This window comes from Bacidia gigantensis (genome assembly GCF_019456465.1).
Source record: "Bacidia gigantensis strain McMullin 20006 chromosome Unknown contig_132, whole genome shotgun sequence".
NCBI classification, from domain to species: Eukaryota; Fungi; Ascomycota; class Lecanoromycetes; order Lecanorales; family Ramalinaceae; genus Bacidia; species Bacidia gigantensis.
Genome location: NW_025408592.1, coordinates 190,047 through 209,505, shown reverse-complemented (window position 1 = coordinate 209,505; position 19,459 = coordinate 190,047). Strand labels below are relative to the sequence as shown.

General features: G+C 50.4%; 8 protein-coding genes across 8 annotated transcripts; 6 read left to right on the top strand and 2 right to left on the bottom strand.

Annotated features, from left to right (window-relative positions):
- Nucleotides 1-202: 202 nt before the first annotated feature.
- On the bottom strand, nt 203-888 carry KY384_001328 (uncharacterized protein; the record flags this gene model as incomplete). The annotated part of the gene is made up of 2 exons (XM_044809859.1): nt 203-445; nt 568-888. 2 exons carry the CDS (start codon nt 886-888, stop codon nt 203-205), a joined length of 564 nt encoding a protein of 187 aa, XP_044672871.1.
- A 1,609-nt stretch (nt 889-2,497) lies between these two features.
- Nucleotides 2,498-3,928, top strand: KY384_001327 (uncharacterized protein; the record flags this gene model as incomplete). The annotated part of the gene is made up of 5 exons (XM_044809858.1): nt 2,498-2,674; nt 2,745-3,117; nt 3,167-3,284; nt 3,337-3,438; nt 3,490-3,928. 5 exons carry the CDS (start codon nt 2,498-2,500, stop codon nt 3,926-3,928), a joined length of 1,209 nt encoding a protein of 402 aa, XP_044672870.1.
- A 1,008-nt stretch (nt 3,929-4,936) lies between these two features.
- On the top strand, nt 4,937-6,863 carry KY384_001326 (uncharacterized protein; the record flags this gene model as incomplete). Its single annotated transcript, XM_044809857.1, has 4 exons — nt 4,937-5,107; nt 5,308-6,041; nt 6,110-6,477; nt 6,535-6,863. 4 exons carry the CDS (start codon nt 4,937-4,939, stop codon nt 6,861-6,863), a joined length of 1,602 nt encoding a protein of 533 aa, XP_044672869.1.
- Nucleotides 6,864-7,652: 789 nt separating this feature from the next.
- Nucleotides 7,653-9,253, top strand: KY384_001325 (uncharacterized protein; the record flags this gene model as incomplete). Its single annotated transcript, XM_044809856.1, is given in 4 exon segments — nt 7,653-7,821; nt 7,872-8,251; nt 8,301-8,472; nt 8,484-9,253. The coding sequence occupies 4 exon segments, from the start codon at nt 7,653-7,655 to the stop codon at nt 9,251-9,253; spliced, it is 1,491 nt and encodes a 496-aa protein (XP_044672868.1).
- Nucleotides 9,254-10,300: 1,047 nt separating this feature from the next.
- Nucleotides 10,301-10,864, top strand: RBM8A (RNA-binding protein 8A; the record flags this gene model as incomplete). The annotated part of the gene is made up of 2 exons (XM_044809855.1): nt 10,301-10,555; nt 10,634-10,864. The coding sequence occupies 2 exons, from the start codon at nt 10,301-10,303 to the stop codon at nt 10,862-10,864; spliced, it is 486 nt and encodes a 161-aa protein (XP_044672867.1).
- A 1,166-nt stretch (nt 10,865-12,030) lies between these two features.
- Nucleotides 12,031-13,155, bottom strand: KY384_001323 (uncharacterized protein; the record flags this gene model as incomplete). Its single annotated transcript, XM_044809854.1, has 1 exon — nt 12,031-13,155. One exon carries the CDS (start codon nt 13,153-13,155, stop codon nt 12,031-12,033), a length of 1,125 nt encoding a protein of 374 aa, XP_044672866.1.
- Nucleotides 13,156-13,826: 671 nt separating this feature from the next.
- On the top strand, nt 13,827-15,667 carry KY384_001322 (uncharacterized protein; the record flags this gene model as incomplete). Its single annotated transcript, XM_044809853.1, is given in 2 exon segments — nt 13,827-15,572; nt 15,587-15,667. 2 exon segments carry the CDS (start codon nt 13,827-13,829, stop codon nt 15,665-15,667), a joined length of 1,827 nt encoding a protein of 608 aa, XP_044672865.1.
- Nucleotides 15,668-16,466: 799 nt separating this feature from the next.
- On the top strand, nt 16,467-18,935 carry KY384_001321 (uncharacterized protein; the record flags this gene model as incomplete). The annotated part of the gene is made up of 3 exons (XM_044809852.1): nt 16,467-16,974; nt 17,026-17,520; nt 17,572-18,935. 3 exons carry the CDS (start codon nt 16,467-16,469, stop codon nt 18,933-18,935), a joined length of 2,367 nt encoding a protein of 788 aa, XP_044672864.1.
- Nucleotides 18,936-19,459: the final 524 nt, after the last annotated feature.

Genomic DNA, 19,459 nt, shown 5'->3' with positions numbered 1-19,459 from the left:
GTCAACTGGCTTTATCCCAGATCTGAGAATGTTTAAGTTCCTACATGAAATGGAGGGAACGCTGCAAAGTACAAGCCTTCGTTGTCAGAAAAGTTGAAAAGCGACCAATTTTGGTTTCTCCTTCCCTCAACCAGCGGCATGTCACGGTCCCGGTCAGCAACAGCCCATGTTGCGTGGCTGGTCTCAATCGGCTTCGGAGGCCCTACTTATCATGTAAGATCAAGACGTGAGAGTCAACACTTGCAATTTGCTGACCTGTGGAACCTGAAGATTGAAGTACTAGTATTGGATCCCAACACGCGTCTTTATACGTGACTTCGTATGGATAGCGCTTAGAAGCTCCATCGAGCATGTTGTCTAAAGACTCTACGCTGTAGATCGCCATGTTTTGCACTGACTGCTTTAGATCTTGAACTATGAATTCCATCTGGGTCGCGCAGAAAAACTTCCTGCAGTCTGTCGATTGCAACAAATGGATGTTCATCCACACGGCATTACGAGGTGACGGCAAGAGGAGCTATAAACATCAGCACCGTGGGAAGACTCGCAGGCCGGCTCAAAAGTCACCTTGTAGCCACACTTGATGGCGGCAAGAAAGAAGATGGTATAACGAATATCTGATGGTCCCATATAAGCAATCGTCTCGAAAGTTGTGCTACGACCAGTGGTGTCATCGAGCCAGAAGGCAACCTTGTTGACGGCCTGCGCAAGCTCGCCCATTGTGACATGGCGGAAGCCCTTCGAGAGATCTGAGGTGAAAGGATAGATGGCGTAGACCCTCGACGGGTTTGACTCTGCCAGCTCGTCGACAACCTGAGGCAACAATCGAGAGCCATAGTGAGGCTCAGTATGACCGTTGGTAAGGCTTGCATTCGCTTCATGCGCCATTGTGGGGACTGTTCGCTTTATGCAAAGCCGTTCACATTCCACGTCAACGGCAGGACAGGTCTCCACACTCATGCTACAGCGAACGGTTTTTGCTGGACTTCTCAGGCGAATACCCGGGTTGAGCCGGGCTCATGGATGATTCCAAAGCCAGTCAGCAGGGTCTACACATCAGCCACACACTTCCATATGTCATATCCAACGTCAGCGTGCGTTCCCCAGGTTCCAATCGAATATGCAGCATTCGGTACCCCCTTGAAGGGTGGGATGCGGGGTCATGGATGATAGTGGGTCCGACTGGTGATCATACGCATGGGCATCGGTCGCATAAGTTGATTAACATTTGCGCCATTCGCCAACGACTCGCTATTCTTGGATGAAAAGTCAAGCTGCATTTCCGCTTTAAGCATCAATCACATGGGCTTCAAGCAACTTCCGACTAAACAGATGTACATTCCTCCTTCGCAAATCGCGATGTCACGGCCGTAGGAAATGTCGAGGCCGGCAACGACTCTTTACAGTTGCGGCATCCTGTCGTTGAGGCATTCTTGTGCATCTTATGCATTTCGAGCCGTGAAAGATGGACTTCATACATCTACCTTCTGAGTTGGGTCATATTGAATCCTACCTTACCTGACTATGTACATGAACTAAACAGTCCCCTCACCATCTGCATGACACTCCCGGTCCGGCGCGTTCCGGCTGTCGACCCCATCAACGGTCATCTCGCTGTCTCTACGGAGTATCATCCCTTATTACGCCACTTCAGACCCTCTTGGTATCCAGTGGCCACTTATCACTGACTTTGAATACTTCTACTATCACCTGTGTCAAGTTTTTCTTACGAAAGATTGTGCGGGTCTCGCGAAACCTTGCGTGCGCCATGGCCACGTCCTTGGGGATTTCATAGATTGCCCTCCTGCAGGCTCCGAAGACTACCGATTCGCGATTTGAACTCTGGACAACAGGACTGCATCATGCATGCGATTTGGATAAGCTCAGCGCCGTTCATACGGCCTTAAGTTATTTTGGCTCGGCATTTGTCACTGGTTCACCCAAAGATCAACGTTTCTCCACAGTCGGAGAATTTATATAGCCGCCCTCACCCAATACGAGTATGGACTTCTGGTTGCGCGTACCTGCTTTGCATTCTGCTGGAAGTCCAACCATCATGGAGAAGACCCAAAAAGTGAACACTGGATGTGAGACGCGCCAATGCGCTGGAACCAGATTAACTTCTGACAGGACGTATCTATATAGTACGTCTCAGGTACCGGCCAGATTCAGACAAAGCACGTGCATAAGGTTCATGTCGAGCTGCCAAAACTGGATGTTGGTCAAGTGGTCAGACCCAGATGTGATCCACCGTGCATAAGCACCAGCATGAAGTCCAAAAAGTCTGAAACAGATCGTAAGACCGCTGGATCTCATGTACAGAGCTTTGAGGACTCTTTATCTTCGCTGCGACGCGATGCGACAACCTAGTTGTCTAGAAGCGCAGCTCCTCATTCTATATATCATTCAAATGCTGGAAGAGTGCAACCTTCTTCTGGAATGCGTGGTACCCCATCTACAAGCACATCTTACTGAGCCAACATAAAGCAAAATAACCATGGAAGCTCCACTACCAGTTCCACCTGATGGCGACGTCATTACTGGTCCGCGTTACATGGCAGCCATGATCACCATTACCGTAATAGCAGTCTTGATTGCATGGCTGAGGATGTATGTGCGATTCTTTGTGTCCCACAATCCAGGTTGGGATGACTACACCATGTTTGCAGCCTCGGTAAGAAGCATTATTTCCTCAATAGGCGTTAATGGACCTTTCAAGATGACGTCTCTAATCTTCCTCCTAGCTTGTTGCAGTCGTTACCAACGCCTTCCTCATCAACTCATACCATTACGGAGTCGGACGACATCGCCTGTACGTGCCGCCTGAAAATATACCGCCCGCATTTATGTGGCTGTGGGCTGCAGAGCCCACCAATCTTTTCGCCGTATATCTTGTCCGTCTGTCTATCTGTCTGTTCTTCATACGCCTCATTCCACCAAAGAAAGTATATATGTGGATCATCTGGGTCACCATTGCCGCGCTGACGGTGTCTGATGTTTTCACGTCGGTCTATTATTTCTTCGAATGTCGGCCAATACGAAAGGTCTGGTTACCCAAAACTCAGGGACAATGCTTTGGCGAAGGAGTTCAGCAGGCCGCAACGTGGCTATATCAAGGTACGTCTCTCGCTATTACAGTCCAACAAGCGCTGACAACGAGGAACAGCCACGTCCATTCTTGGTGACCTCATTCTGCTCACCATACCGATCTCGCTATTCTGGCGGTTACAGGTGCGATTGCGCACCAAGATTGGGCTTATCATTATCTGCTCACTCGGCATCTTGTAAGAACCTCTCAAGCAGATACTTATATCAATATGACTGACCGCATCCTAGTACCAACGTCTGCGCAATTGTCAAAACCGTCCTCCTACCTGCCCTCTTCAGCCCCGATCCAGACAAGACCTGGATAATCAAAGATCTCTGCCTCTGGGCTCCGTGAGTCTTCTTCTGCACCCCAACATTATTCCCACTGACACTCTGATCCAGAATGGAACTCTGCGTCGGCATGATCTGCGGCACGATCCCCGCGCTCGCGCCCCTCTTCGGCCTCGCGACGGAAAAGACACGTAGTCGCCGACAACGCTACCGCAAATTTGAGGGTGCTGGAAGTTACGAGCTGTCGTCGTCGGGTCGCCACAATACGCCCGGGCATCACCACCCTCGAGATCCCTCGGGGATGAATTCTGCGCTTGGCGCTCCTGACGACACAGCAGCACCGCAAAAGCCTACGCGTTCTGTCACAGTGACTAGGCCGGCGTCGAAGGAGCGCTTTTTCGCGCAGGAGCCGGATGATAGGTGGATCCGGACGACGTATGAGGTTGATATCAGTCGGGAGCCGATTGAATCGTCGTCCGATACGATGGCGGGAGCGCGAACAAATGGAGAGAATGGGGAGCGGAGAGCGGGATGGTGGAATGTGGTTTGATGATGTATATGGATGTTTGCACGATGATACCAATGCTTCTAAGTCGATAATGAAGGAAGAGAACGTGTTGCATGAAAAAGGCCGTTAGATAAAGCAAAATTCTATCGGGTACACTCGATGTAGCTCCAGATCAGACGAGATCATCTCGTTTCATATCAGTATTCATCTCGACATCTACGACTGCCTGGGAGAATCGCGCTCCAGCAACAGATGCGCATTCACAAACACGACGAGGTAGTTATAATCTATATCTCTTTCAGAGTCAAAGCAATCATGCCTTTAAAGGATACTGATAAAGTAATAAAAGGTTAACGTTTTTGGTCTTGGTGGACTTGCTGCTCCATGGGAACGTGGACACAAGGGTAGCTACATCCTCCAAATGTAACCGACAAATCAAGCATCTACGGCCAGCAGATGGGAGCATCGTTGTGCTTGTGCATGTGGCGGGCAGGAATTGGGAACTTTACCAATGTATGTTCTGGTTGTACTTTCTTTATCTATAAGCCTGTCCTCGACATCAAAATCTTGAAAATATCTTTTCGTTCGTTTTCTCTTTCGCACCGCTTGCTTCTCCGGCCAGTCATCATAGCTAAGAAGCTCATTGACCAGCACCTACCGAGTCCCTGACAAGGAAGGCGTGAGTCACAGACCCAGCCTCCTTGAACAAAATACTCTTATCGCTACTTTTTGCACTACACAACGCAACCATTATTTTTTCAACCCTATCACAGTGAACTTCTGAACCTATAACAGACAAAATGTCATCTCTATCTGACAGTAACGACTACTTCGATCTCCCACTCTCCACATCGGGACCCAAGCCATGCAGCATCACCGTACGTCTTCCCTCGCTCCATCCTTCTTTTGAAGTCCTGCCTTCCCCTCCCTATTTTTGCTTCTCCTCCTCCTTCTCTTTCTCCTTTCCTCAAAACAAGTCCATTCACTCAGAAATGTTAGGGAACCACCCTTCTCAACTCTTCCGAGTTCAATAAAGGCAGCGCTTTCTCAATGGAGGAGCGAGAAACTTTCGGACTCATGGGCCGTCTGCCGTCAAATATGCAGACCCTTGAAGAGCAAGTTGAGAGGGCATATGAACAATTCCTAGCACGAGAGGGAGATTTGGGGAAGAACACTTTCATGACGGGGCTCAAGGAGCAGAACGAGGTGCTTTACTATCGGGTGAGTCGTTTTTCTTGTATGCTTCTCCAACTTGTGACTTTCCGCTTCGCGAATGATTTTTCTTCAGATCTTCATTTTCCTCTCTATGAAGTAAGGAATCCATCTCTAGTTCCGATTTGACCGGACTTCCCTGCTCCTCAACCTCAACCTCCTCGCAATGCCAAATTTCTGCCTCATATCATTGACTCGCCCCACCACAGCTTCTCCAAGACCACCTCAAAGAAATGCTCCCCATAATTTACACCCCAACCGAAGGTACCGCCATCCAATCATACTCCCGTATCTTTCGCCGGCCCTCCGGCTGCTTCCTCACTATCACCTCACCCTACGAAATCGAATCCTCCCTCTCGAACTTCGGCAACCCGCAGGACATAGACTACATTGTCGTAACGGACGGCGAGGAAATTCTCGGTATCGGCGACCAAGGCGTCGGCGGCATTTTGATATCCGTGGCCAAGCTCGCCCTGACGACGTTGTGCGCTGGCATCCATCCAGAACGCACGCTTCCCGTCGTGCTGGATTGTGGGACTGATAATAAGAAATTGTTGGGTGATGAGCTGTATCTTGGGATGAAGAGGCTAAGGGTTAGGGGGAAAGAGTATGATGCTTTTGTGGATGCTTTCGTCAAAGCGACCGGGATGCTTTTTCCGAGGGCGTATCTGCATTTTGAGGACTTTGGGGTAGGGAATGCGAGGAGGATACTGGAGAGGTATAAAGGGGAGAGAGCCTGTTTCAATGATGATGTGCAGGGGACGGGATGTATTGCGCTGGCGGGGATTATGGCTGGGCTGCATATTTGTGGGGTCGCGTTGGGGGATGTAAGGATAGTGGTGTTTGGATCTGGGACAGCGGGAATAGGCATCGCGGAGCACATTAGGGATGCGATTGCTGTGGAGAAGGGGAAGGGGAAGGATGAGGCTGCGAAGCAGATATGGTAAGGATCGCATTCATTCCGCTTTCTCGTCAGCGTGGGCTTTTGATTGACAGAGGTTCATTGATTAGGTGCGTCGACAAGCCAGGTCTCCTCCTCAAATCGCAAGGAGAAAATCTCACGACAGGCCAAGTGCAATTCGCGCGGGATGATTCGGAGTGGCAAGACAAAGCTCACAATGACTTGTTGCAGATTGTGAAGGATGTGAAGCCTCACGTACTGATCGGGACTTCGACCAAGCCAAAGGCGTTCACACGAGAGATCGTGCAGGAGATGTCAAGGCACGTAGATAGACCTATCATCTTCCCTTTGAGCAACCCCACGAGACTGCACGAAGCCAATCCACAGGATGTGTATGAATGGTCTGAAGGTAAGGCTTTGATTGCTACTGGCAGCCCCTTCCCTCCTGTCGAGTATCAGGGGCAGAGGTATGAAGTCGGTACGTGATGTCATGAGTTTTGTAGAGAAGATGCAGCTGACAAGAGGCTTTGCATAGCGGAGTGCAACAATTCGACCGCCTTCCCTGGCATTGGTCTCGGCACTGTGCTTTGCCGAGCGAAGCTTCTTTCTGACAAGATGCTCGTGGCAGCCGTCAAGGCCATAGCGGCGCAGTCGCCAGCTTTGAAAGATCCAGATAAGGGTCTTGTCCCGGACGTTGAGAACGTGAGGGAGGTCAGTGTGGCTGTCGCTAAAATGGTAATCAAACAAGCCGTACAGGAAGGCCTGGCGACGCAGGAGGGGATTCCCGAGGACGACAGGCAATTAGAGAAATGGCTGCGGGCACAGATGTGGGAGGCGAAGTATCGCCCTCTGAAACGGATCTAGATAGATCTTCGTGGTCTGATTTGCATTACGTACATATTCTTCTAAAGGTGTAGGACTCTTTGGAGTCACTCCTGTTAATACACATTGAAGTGCGCGTAGGAATGAACTATGATGGTTCTGAATTTGGTTTTGCAACGTGTAGATTTTATGAGCAGACCTGCTCTGAAGCGGGACACATGACGTGAATGCTTCAGAGCACCCTCGCGCGGGGCGAAGACTTTGTGGGTTCTCTCGAGGGGAGAGGCAAAGGGTCGCGGACATGTGTTGCTTTTGTTTGGGAAAAATTAGGTGTGATATTTTTGACGACGGAGGGGTTCTACGTGAAAGATCTTTCTTGAGATTTTAGAAATAAGAACTTGATAAGTGAAAGGGGAGAGCTTCGATGTTGCTGTAATCTTGCTGAAATTCTATGAGATGGGGCGATATGGGCCAAGAAGGGCAAGAGGGAGAAGCTGAATAGAATTTTTCGCGAAGTCTAGACAGAACTCACGAGTTCATGATGTAGCGTGTGTAATTACCATTGTTATGACTGAAGTGGAATGAGATAGCTACGCAATGTGCTCACACGAGCTCAACTTTGTAGCATTGATATATGAGAAAAAGTAGAGTGGCCGCGAGTGTGCAAACCGCTTTTTGCGGGTAATCGCGCTAGTCCCGGATATGTGGCGCTAATTTAGCGTCATCAGATAGAGGCAACCTTAAACTTGCAATTTCTGCCATCGACACGTTCCTACCTTGCCAACTTGCAAGAGACCATTGGCTTCCAACCCTACCTGGACCGCTGCTAATATGGGTAATAAGAATAAGCGAAAACACCCCGAGCTCGATGAGATTCTGGAGCGGCCTTGGTGCTACTACTGCGAGCGAGACTTCGACGATCTGAAGATTCTCATCAATCATCAGAAGGCCAAGCATTACAAATGCGAGCGATGTGGCAGGAGGTTGAATACAGCTGGAGGTGAGTCAAGTCTACAGAACTAAAAGTCCAATAGCTCACCGCCACCTCAGGTCTCTCTGTGCACATGACACAGGTCCATAAAGAATCACTTGCTTCCATTGAAAATGCACTTGGTAATCGCGCTGGGCTAGATGTCGAGATCTTTGGAATGGAAGGTGTTCCAGAAGACGTCAATCAGAGCCACAGGCAACGCGTCATCCAACAGTACGCCCAGGCCGAGGCAGAACGAAGGGCCGCGACTGGCAACCCTGGTCCAGGCGATGGCGCCAATGGCGCTGCAAAGAAACCAAAAATTGAAGAAGTGTCAGATGTCAAGAAACGATTGGCAGAACACAAAGCGAAGAAGGCTGCGGAGGCAGCGGCTGGCGTCAACACCGGCAATAATTCAATGGGTGAACCGAGCGACCGAGTTCAAAGTCCAGCTGGCTACGTACGAACTCCCTTCTGTATATGCCTTCCACTACTAATATTTTGGATAGCCTCAAGCCGGGTCTCCCAATTACCTTCCTCAGCAGCCGAACTTCAATGGCCCCAATAATCCGCCGTATCAGAACCCCGTGCAACCTTATGGGCAGCAACAAGCCCCTCCATTCTCGCAGCATTCGTCGCCACCGCCATTCAGTCAAGCACCACCGTCTTTCAGCCCTGCAGGTATGCCCCAGTTTTCAAACAATCAAGGCTTCCCCCACAGCAATTCCAGCCTCCGTCAGGGCAAGGGCACTCGCCGTTCCAGGGTGGGCCACAATTCCAGAATGGACCGCCACAGTTCCAAGGTGGTCCCCCTCCGCAGTTCCAAAACGGACCTCCACCACACTTTCAGAGCGGGCCTCCACCGCAATTCCAAAATGGTCCTCCACAATTTTTAGGAGGCCCACCTCAATTTCAAAATGGCCCACAATTTGCGCATGGGTTGCCTCAGCAATATGGTTCCGGGTCTCCTGCACCATTCTCACAAAATCAATTTCAACCGCCGAGGCAAAATATCACACCTCCACATTTCAATAGTATCCCGCAGCGTCCTGGTAGTCTGCCTTCTGCTCCCGGATTGCCTCAGCGGCCGACAGGTGGACCTCCGCCTGTTGATGCAGCACAGCTTCAGCAAATGCACTTAGGCCATCTGCCAGCCCAGCAGAACCCTTTATCGAATCAACAATCTGGACTCCCTCGAATACCAATGCCTCCTGCAACGCAAGGGCCTCCAGCTGGGAACGTTAGCTCCGTAGGTGTTCCCGTCCCAGGCGCTTCACAAGATGCAGATAAGACCAATGACCTCATCGATTCCAAGTCAGAGCAGCCAAAGGTCGCGCCTGAAGAGAAGAAAGGCAAGAAAGAAAAGGATCGAGGCATGAGGCTGGTCTACTCAGATAACGATGTTAGTCCGGAAGAGAAGATGGCGAAGTTGCCAAGGTACGCATTTGCTCCAGCCGCATAGGATAACCTCTCAAGGGTCGACTTTGTTCAAACGGTTGCTGGTGCAAAGGAGAGGAATGACTTTACTCCATTATCGACGGACGAGCAAGGTTGGTGCTCCCTTTACGCTAAAGCTGTGGTGTCTGCGGAAGCACGCTGTTTCACGGCAGAAACTGATCGCTGGAATCTATTGGGGGGTTTTCTGCTTGCTTGCGACCATTGAGGAGACGGCTGAGAAGCTCAGCTTAACATCGGGAAAAGACATGAACAGCACGATATTACAGAAGTGAGTGGACTGGCTGATCTCTTGCGAAGCTGAGTCTGACCATTGGGGAGACTGGCAGCTTTCGGCACTACCACTCGTGAGCGAGATATTGAAATTGCGGGTCATCATTACAAGCAATCTGTTCGGCTTGATGGCTTGATTGCTTGCCTGTAAGTCTAATCATGGTTAGTCATTTCCTTTCGGTAATCTTAGCTTTTGCTGTTGTGTGCTCCTCCACGATGACCTCGCTGTTTGGCTCTTCTTCCTACATCAGGGGCAACACCTGTCCTCGTCTCCATAGAGCGCATCCAGAGCACTTGCCAAGTAATTCTTTGCATCCCCTTTGCCCAATACCACAGTTTCACGGCGCCAAAGGTAACGTACAAGCATCACAAGGAGGGTATGAGCGTGAGTACCGTAACTAATACATTCCAAACAAGTGGATTCTTAATCTACCCTGTCATGTATTCGCGACCAAAGATGACGATTATTTTTTGTTATGCAAAATTCTCAATGCCGACTTGTCGTAGTTCGCAGGTGTTCATTAATCTTGGAAGGCGCCAGTATTTGTAGAATAACGAAGTAGCCGTTCACTTAGATATCAACCCCATAACAAAAAGCCTTCTAAGAGTGCTACAATTATCTTTACGTGTTCAATCACTGCTAAACTGAGGCTGCCACGGTCGACCAAAAGATCCTTCCCGCATTAAACTCCAGCGCCCTCTGCCCTGAACTTCAAACCCATTTTCCACCTGCCTCATTCTCCCCTCTTCGCCTCCCTTACGCTGCGACAAAACCTCCACCATGGCGCCCGAAGAATCCATGGACGTAGACGCCCGCTCTCCCTCCCCGCACTCGAAATCCAAACCCGCCAACTCCGGTAACGAATCCCGCACAACGACAGGCGCAGTCGCAGTCCGCAGTATCGAGGGCTGGATCGTCATGGTCACGAACGTGCATGAGGAGGCGAGCGAGGAGGATCTCCAGGAGTTGTTTGGCGAGTATGGCGAGATTAAGAATTTGCATATGAATCTGGATCGGAGGACGGGGTATGTGAAGGTATGGATGCCCACCTTGGGAGATGGAAGATGGAAGGAGAAGTAAACCTTTGCTGATGTGGTTCGCTGGGGGTGGTAGGGCTACGCGCTCGTGGAATTCCCCACGCAGAAGGAAGCAAGAGCTGCGATTGAGGGGGCCAATGGGACTAAGTTGCTCGATCAGACTATTGGAGTTGACTATGCGTTTGTGAGACCGCCGCCTAAAGAGGGGAAGGGTGGGCAGCAGAGAGGTGGTGGGAAGGGTGGGAAGGGGAGAGATGGGGGGAGGGAGAGGAGTAGGAGTCCTAAAGGGGAGCGCGGGGATGAGTGAGAGTTGAGAGGGTTGGGTCTGGTTGAATTTTATAAAAATATGCTGTTGGGTTCGGAGAGGGTATGAAAATACATTTTCGGTTGGTGCAAGGAAATAAATGTGAGCTGTGGAGACACCACGTGGTGAGAGAGATTGATGGATTCGTGAGGGAGAGCTGAGATGTATCTGCCGAGGGGCTGCGTGCCGCCTTCGGTGATTTGAATAAGATCTCATTTGGTATGTGGGTTTCTTGGACATACTTAGTGGTTTTGCTGACAGTTTCTAGTTTGAAATTCATGAACTCTCATTGAAGTTACTGGATCGGCAGAGCTGGATCCGTTAATTTCATCCAGCTACTATTGACCAGACCAGATTCGTCTCGAAGAATTGAGCGAAAGGCATCACAGACTGCTCTCTGGACTTAAAAGAAATTTAGCTCGAATAACGAACGTCGAATTAGAAGAGGATGTGTTCTTGATTAACTTGCACCGCTTATTGAAGGCGATGACGTTTCCTTGCGAAGTATTCCACGTATCCTGGATGTTTGACGACGCTGGAGGAATGTTCACTACCACGACGCTCTTACTCTGACCCGTTGACGCGAACGACCTAATATCTTGCGCGATCTGCGTTTGGAAAGCATCGTCCCTCAAAGCATCAGAGGCTGGGCGAAGTTCTCTTTCGATATTAGCTATCGACCAATCAAAATCGATGCATCCTCTATTATTCAAATCAGGACCAGCATGCTTTGAGGCCTCCAGTCTAGCCAGAGTGTCCTTAAGAAGCAATATGTCGGTTCCTCCGACTTTCCATCGGTCGAAACGGTGTCCGAATGTATGATGACTCCAATACAATTGGCTGCAATCCACTCTAACGCTAAGGTGCAGATCAGCGTAATCTCTAACAACAAACCAGTTACAAAGATCGAGTGCAGCGCGTATTGTTGCCAGAAAGGGGCCACAGTAGATATACGCTTGCCTGATGGCTCTTGACTGCGATGACGACTTTGTCTGTAGCAAGTGATTTGCTATGCTCTCGTCCGACGGTGGTACAATTTGGTCACCGAGGTGGCTCTCCAGGTTGAACCACGGGGTGTCACTCGGCAGGATGGTATTTTGAAACATAAAGATTGCTGGTGCAATGTGCAAACGCGATCCATCGCCTGCAACTCGGTCATTCAAGTGAAGTCAACTTTCCTTCGAGGAGGGGGCAAACTGACCAACTAGAGGTGGGTAGAGGATCCCGGTTTGAGGTTCTAGAAAAGGCTCTACTGTCTTGCCAATCCGTAGCATGAATTGTGTAAGATTCTCGTAATTGTCCTCCTCGACCTTCTTCAAAAGAGAGCGTGGGTCGAAGACGCCATCTGTGTACAGACTGTGCATCTCGATACCAGACCATGGCCCTATTTGATTGCCATGTTGGTCCAAGTATACCCACCTTGAGCGCTGCGGCGGAACTAATTGTGTTTGGCGTGCAGCGAACAGCTGCCCAGAGCTAATTTGGGTCGAGTTCTGCCGTACGTCCCCTGTCTCAATTGGAGGCAACTGAGATGACATAAGATTCGAAGCAAAGCTCTCGCTCCTTTCTAGCCATTGTGCAATTAAGATCCGGCGCTCTGCCGAAATGGAATGTGTCTCTGCTGCATCACTTGCCGCCTCTGACCAGTCAGGATGAGACGCAGAACATGCTTCCTGGATCAGACGGAGATCTTCAGGATCCTTAAGTACACTTATGTCTTCCTGCACCTTCTCTCGTTGTCGTGGCTGCAAATCTGGCGTGATCTCGATAAGCCCATCCACGAGTTGACGAACGTGATCCACAAGCTCTGTAAACTTTCGTTTGTCTTTGACCGCCCATCGAACTTTGTCTACCGTACCTGCCCTCTTTTGCGTTTGAGCGAGCGATAGGCTCAATTTCTGGAATCGCGATTCGAAAGAGTCGTCAAGCCCACGAGGTCTATCTACTTCTAGGCCCTGCTCATTCGCCCCGGTGATTTTCTGGAGTCCGTAATTCGATTTCAATACAGATCCATCGTTTAATAAAAGCTTTAGCTGCTGCAGAATCTCCTCAACGACGCTCTTGATCCAAACCTTGTCAAGTGAATTGTTGTAGCTCTCCTGATCCTGAAAGATACCAGCACTTTCGCCCCAAATCAGTAATCGAGTCTTCTCGACCTTGTATTTGACACATAACAGCGACAGATCCCGAGAGTACCCTTTACCAGTTTCTAACAAGTTGAGGCACTCAAGACAGGAGCTGAAAAGGCCTGCGAGGCCAATAGCTCCCAGCGCGAGGCCCGCTGCTTCAGCCATAGGCGATCTTAATTCGACTGCCTTATATCACCGAGACCTGCCAGATACCGCATCTTATGTCTTGATCGTGTTAGAATGTCAGAAAGGATGGCTTAGAACGTGATCAAGGCACTTTGTAACTCAAGCAAATAGATCTTTTAAAAGAGATGGCAAGCAAGCTAGGTTTCATGTGTATGGTAATGGTTCAAGTTTCACATCAGAGAAGGCTGAGGCTGAAGGCCGACGAGTCTCGAGATCGACGTTTCCTCGGTTGCTAATTCTAAACAATGGTACAGGGGAATTATGCAAGTATCTTGTCGTTTTCATTTGCTTTGGGATTCTCTCGGCATGATACTATGATCCTCGGGCCTTGAACCAAGTAATTTGACTCCAAAAAGCTTTCAATCGACGTTGACTGGATGGACAGTGTTACAAAAAGGATTGTCCCTCCCAGGATCTCGCCCAAAATGGTTAGCGTGCCAGTCTAGCAGCTACGCAAGCGTGATGTTACGTACGGGTAACATGGCTCTTTAGGGCTGTCTTTCAGCCGAATCGTCATGGGTCATTCAACACAAACTCAGCGCTGAGGCTTGGATGATATCTTGACGTTGCAGCCATCAATTCGATGTCATTGAGTTTGTTGTGGAGGTCCCCGAATCTGCCATAGCTATGGACTACATCAATTTACCGCCATGATTCTCACTTACCTCCTCGGCCTCCTCTTCCTTGGCCGCAGCCCCTGCGCTCATGAACCTCCACAAGCCGCATTGGACGCGCAAACCGTCTTGAAAGCAAATCAGCTCAAGAACGATAAATCATATACTGTGCCCTACCAACCGCAACGGCCACCCACCACCTCCCGCAATGCACCCGATCATGCTGTTGAAAATGACTCGACGCTTTTCTCTAATTACTCTGCCCTTGTCGAGGGCTTACATGTCATGCAGGCCCACTTCTTCGAGATTAAAGTAGGAACATGGCCGAACGCAATTGACTGGACCGCAGAGATGATGGCCACCCACATATCCGCCACCTTAGCTACCATATCCGAGTCCAGTCCAGCCTCAGATTCAGCGCCTGGTACCACGGAGGCAGGAGATGTAGAAAATGATATCAATCGGTATTTCACTCAATTGGCATCTTTCTATTTTGGCGAGAATGACTTCAGCTTGAGGACACAAGCTTATGATGACATGCTCTGGGTGGTCCTTGACTGGCTGGAAGCCATAAAGTTCATTGACTTGCACTCGGACCTACACCACGAGCAAGCCTCAGTAAAGAACAAGAATGAAAATATTTCGCAATGGTATGCCCGCCAATTCATCCCCCAATTCGCTCATCGCGCCCGCCTCTTCTACGACATCGCATCTCGAGGCTGGGACACAAACCTGTGTGGTGGTGGGATGGTCTGGAACCCACGACTCACTCCATACAAGAACGCGATTACGAATGAACTTTACATCACCGCGAGTATCAGCATGTATCTCCACTTCCCCGGCGACTCAAATCACTCCCCATTTGTGGTCGATGCGTACGAACCCCAGATGCTACCAGCCGCGAAGGCACATGATAAAAAATACCTCCACAACGCTGTCCAAGGCTACAAGTGGCTCAAAGAGAGCGGGATGCGCAATGAACAAGGCCTTTACGTCGACGGCTTCCATATTGATGGATGGAGGGGTGGCAGGAGTCCGAGCAACGGCAGCGGGGAGTGTGATATGAGAAATGAAATGGTCTATACGTACAATCAAGGTGTCTTGCTCTCAGGATTACGCTATCTTTGGGAAGCGACGGGTGAGCTTGAATATCTAGAAGATGCGCATGAGTTGGCGCGCGACGTCATGATTGCCACGGGGTGGAGTGGAAGGGATCTACCAGGCAAATGGCGCTGGGCAGGGCTGGGCAGAAACGGCGTTATGGAAGACGCTTGCGATTGGAGCGGCGGCTGCAGTCAGAATGGGCAGACATTCAAGGGCATTTTCTTCCACCATTTCAATATCTTTTGCGCAGCGCTACCTGTAATCCCTGACGATAGTGACAGACCGTGGCTACGACGTGGAGAGATTCATACATCGCATCAAGAGCTCTGCGAAGGGTATGGCGAATGGGTGGTGAGAAATGCGGAAGCTGCGATGGCAACCAAAGATGAAAATGGAGAATTTGGGCAATGGTGGGGGAGGCAGGCTAGCACTGAGGCCGATGGCAATCCCGAAGATGACCCCAACAATAGGCTTGAGCAGCCAGCGATCAATGGGACAGACCTCATGAATAATGGTATTCCAATAGGAGAGCTTTGGCGACTCCCTGAAGAGGACCCTGCAGCGTCGAATCCTTTGGTCAGAGGAAACACGTGGCGGGGCATGCAACAGTCTCTCTACATAAGATCTGAAAAGCCTCATAGCCATTGGGATCTTAATGATCGTGGACGAGGCAGAACGGTGGAAACGCAAAGCGGTGGACTTGGAGTGGTGCGAGCGGCATGGAATTTATTGGCGAGCAAGTCGACACGATAACCATAATCTACGAAATATGATGGAATGTACAGCGACAAGAGCACGCAGATGGATTGGATGTAAAATTAAAATACTGTATGGACCTCAACTGATGGCTTCCAATATCTATGCCCTATTTCGTCCGAGCGCATACGGTCTACTGTTGAGTGGCTGCTCTCAGTCATCACAGGTCATCTTCCTCTGCACGACACTGCCTTCACAACAACACACTACGTGCTTTTGCAATTCGAGTCTTCATTTTGATAGTACAAGTACCCTACGTTTTACCTCAGCAAGTTCATCACCACCTACTTGACAGTTGGTTGAAACCATCAGAGCCATGGCAAACAATGTAACACGTGAAAGAGCCTCACAAAGTAAACGAAGGATCTGCAGGCGGGTCAAGTGAGCCTGGATAGAAGCCCACACGGTATCAATCACTAGCAGTGGCGATGGTAGATACGTGGGAATGAGGTAATATTGAGGGGAGGCAGTGCTCAGCAGAGCCTTGTGAGCCTAATCTATTCGCGGTAGAACGCTAGAAGGAACAGCATTCCGCGCTAGAAGGTCTGTTTTCCTTCCACCGGCTCTCATTCGTCACTGCCGTCACGTGGAGCGGAATCTAGGGCAGCGCTAGGACTCGGCGAGGCTGTCACGATTCACTGCGCCCTCCACTCTGACCCAACAACGACGACCACCAACATTATTGTTGGTGTATATATGTATCCTAGAAATCCTCAAGACCTCAAGACCCAAACTTATCTGCCTCACTCTGTCATTTAAGTAATGTGAACTCTTTCTATTTCTACAGCCATCTGCATCTGCATTCATTCACTTACAATGCCTCTCACAAAAGATTCTCCAGTCCCACCAACCCTAGAAAAGAACGGGCTCCCAACGCCACCTGAGGATGAGTCTCCACCTCCAGCTTACCGCCAGACAGCAGAGGAAGCACCTCCTGACATCACCGCCGCCTTCTCCAACCTCAATCTCGCATCCTCCGATTTCCCAACTTCCGACCAATGCCTAGCTCACCTCAAATTCCTCGAGACACTCTACCAATTGCGCGAAGATATCGAGACAAGAGATGGGCTCTTCGGCGTCAAAGACTCCTTTAACCTGGAGCACGAAGGCACAGAAGCTCATGCCCGGGTTGTTTCGACCATTAGGCAGAAACGGTGGGCGGTCTACGTTTCGAAAGCTGCTCAGCGGTTTGAGAAATGGTGGACTCATGCTGTTCAACCAGGAGCCGAGAGATTGAATGGATACAACATGACGACACAGTTATCGAGATTCGTGTACGAAGGAAAGGCCTTGAAATTTGAAGCCCATGACTTGCCTCCCTTAGGTCGGTACTACAACCATCGAGCGTTGAGATCAATCGCTGACTAGCTTCCAGATGTACTCATGGTATGGCATGCATACCTCCTTAATCCACGTGACTGCCTGGAAGATTGTTTACGATATGGTAAATTGGACTTCTGGCGAGCTGGTTTCCCTTGGGAAGCAGTCAATGCTAGCATCGACAACAATACCTTTGAATATACAGCATCGCGCTATGTCAAGACTGCATGGACGCAGAAGACCGGCTGTGTTTGGGAGAGCCTCGAGGATCTTGCTCACGCTGTCGTCAAATGCCCAATGTGCATGAAAGACATGTCCGTCCCCTGGACAGGCTACACGCGACCCGGAGACTTTTGGCGTGACGGTGCAGACGTTCACGAGACGCTTGCCAATGGGTTTGCTGACAAAACGATGCGATATGTCTGTCAATATTGTTCAACCGTCATACGGCATGACGATCTTAAGCTGGAGAAATTCTGGCTTGACTATGGCGCTTTGAAAAATCCGAGCATGAAGTATCCCATGCCTGGCACTGTTCTGACAGTTGATGGTATGTAAAGCAGCTCATATTTGCACAGCATCTATTCTGACCAGTCACTAGGTATACCTGATCCTGTTTCAATGAAATCTAGAGAGATGCAATTTCCAAATCACCTCCTCACAATCAAAGATCCCCTGCTAGAAAGTCGTATCCGTTCAAGAACCTCTCCTGGCCAGGGCTGGAAGTCTATGGATGGCATCCGCATCGAGATCGAGGAGCTGCTCAAGGATAGGAATGTTCGTCATGAACTCGTGGGCACCGTCTCCGGCGGCTACAAAAAGGGCGAGCGCATCGCAATCCGCCGCATGATGTCCCGCTACTGGGACAACTTTTCCCCCTTCGCCCTCGATCTGGTCGGGGCTGTGATCCGCCAAGGCTCCTTTATCGAAAAAATGCACTCCATAGACTGGATTCACTCGCCCGCAGCCACGTCAACTATGAAACGCCTCATCACCAAATACGACCGCTACATGCACATCATTGCGTGGCACCCCTCGCACGTCGCAGTCCCCACCCTTGACGTCGACCTAGCCTGGCACACCCACCAGCTCTCACCAGCCTCCTACTACCACTTTACAACCCTAAAAACCAACAACATCTTCATCGACCACGACGACAAGATCGATGAAACAAAGCTCTCCGACTCCTTCGAATGGACCTCCAAAACCTATCAGAAAAAATACAAAGAGCTCTATTCCGAATGTACATGCTGGTACTGCGAAGCCATCCGCGAATCCCACACTAGCTCCCTCTCGCGCGTTCTCTCGACATCTAACCCTACGATCGACGACCAGCTCGAGAACCTCCACGCCGCCCCCGCCGCAGGCTTCGGCCCGCACATCAGCGCCCACAACGCCATCCGTCCCGCCACCCAGAAAGATCGCTCCATCAAGGAGAAAGCGCTCAAAGCGAAACTCGAGCGCGAGTACCAAAAAGCCGTCAAGCGCGCCACCAAAGCCGGCAGACCATTACCCGATCGTAAAGCCTATACGCCTTACCCCGCCCCTTCCTCTACCAAAGGCGAGAAGAACAAAGACGCCCCGAACGCTGGGCTGGCGTATGGCTACTACCCTCTGATCTTCCCGTTCTACGCTCCCTATATGGGCGACCCGACTGTGTGTGGGGATAATTACGCCGCGAACCCCGCGTGTGCGACTTTCGTGTCGGGCGCGAGTGGGAATTGTGCGGCGGGCAGTTGTGGGGGTGGGGTCGCTGCTGGTGCGTGTGGAGGGGGCGCGGGGGGTGTTCGGGTGGAGGTGTTGGTGGATGTGGTGGAGGCGGTGGCGGAGGAGGAGGGGGTTTTGGAGGGTGTGGAGGCGGTGGTGGTGGTGGGGGCTGTGGAGGCGGAGGCGGAGGGGGGTGTTGAATTCGATGGATGTGGAGAAGGAGAGAGGGAGGGGATTGGAGGGAGGTGGAAGAAGTAGAGGAAGGGGAGGGATGAATGAGTGATGAGTGATGAGCAATAGATGAGCTGTGATACCCCTCTTCATTCGTTATTCGCAATATTTTGATATTCTATTTCTGTATGTATGTATTCAGTGTCGATTTGATCAAGCAACATCCCATCTCATCCCATCGTATCGGCATCGCAATCTGATCACTCCTTCATTCCCCCCTTTTGCATCTGCCTGCCTGTCTATCCGTCTGTCTATCCGTCACTCCCGCCTCCCGCCTCCCGCCTCCTCCCAATTCTCGATTCGCTACTTTCTTTCGCCCCTTTGCGCTCCCGAGTGCCGCTCCTCCATCCCCCTAGTTGGAAGAATTAGATAGGGACTGGATAAGGAAGGGAGAGGAAGGAGGTCTAGTGAGGTGTGTGCTCATGGCATAGGACGGATTGGGATGGAGAGATAGGAGGGGAGGAGAAGAACAGAGGGTGGAGGGTGGGGAAAGGGGTGGAGGAAAAGGGGTGGAGGAAAAGAGGTCATATTTCATGTCCTGTTCTGTGTTT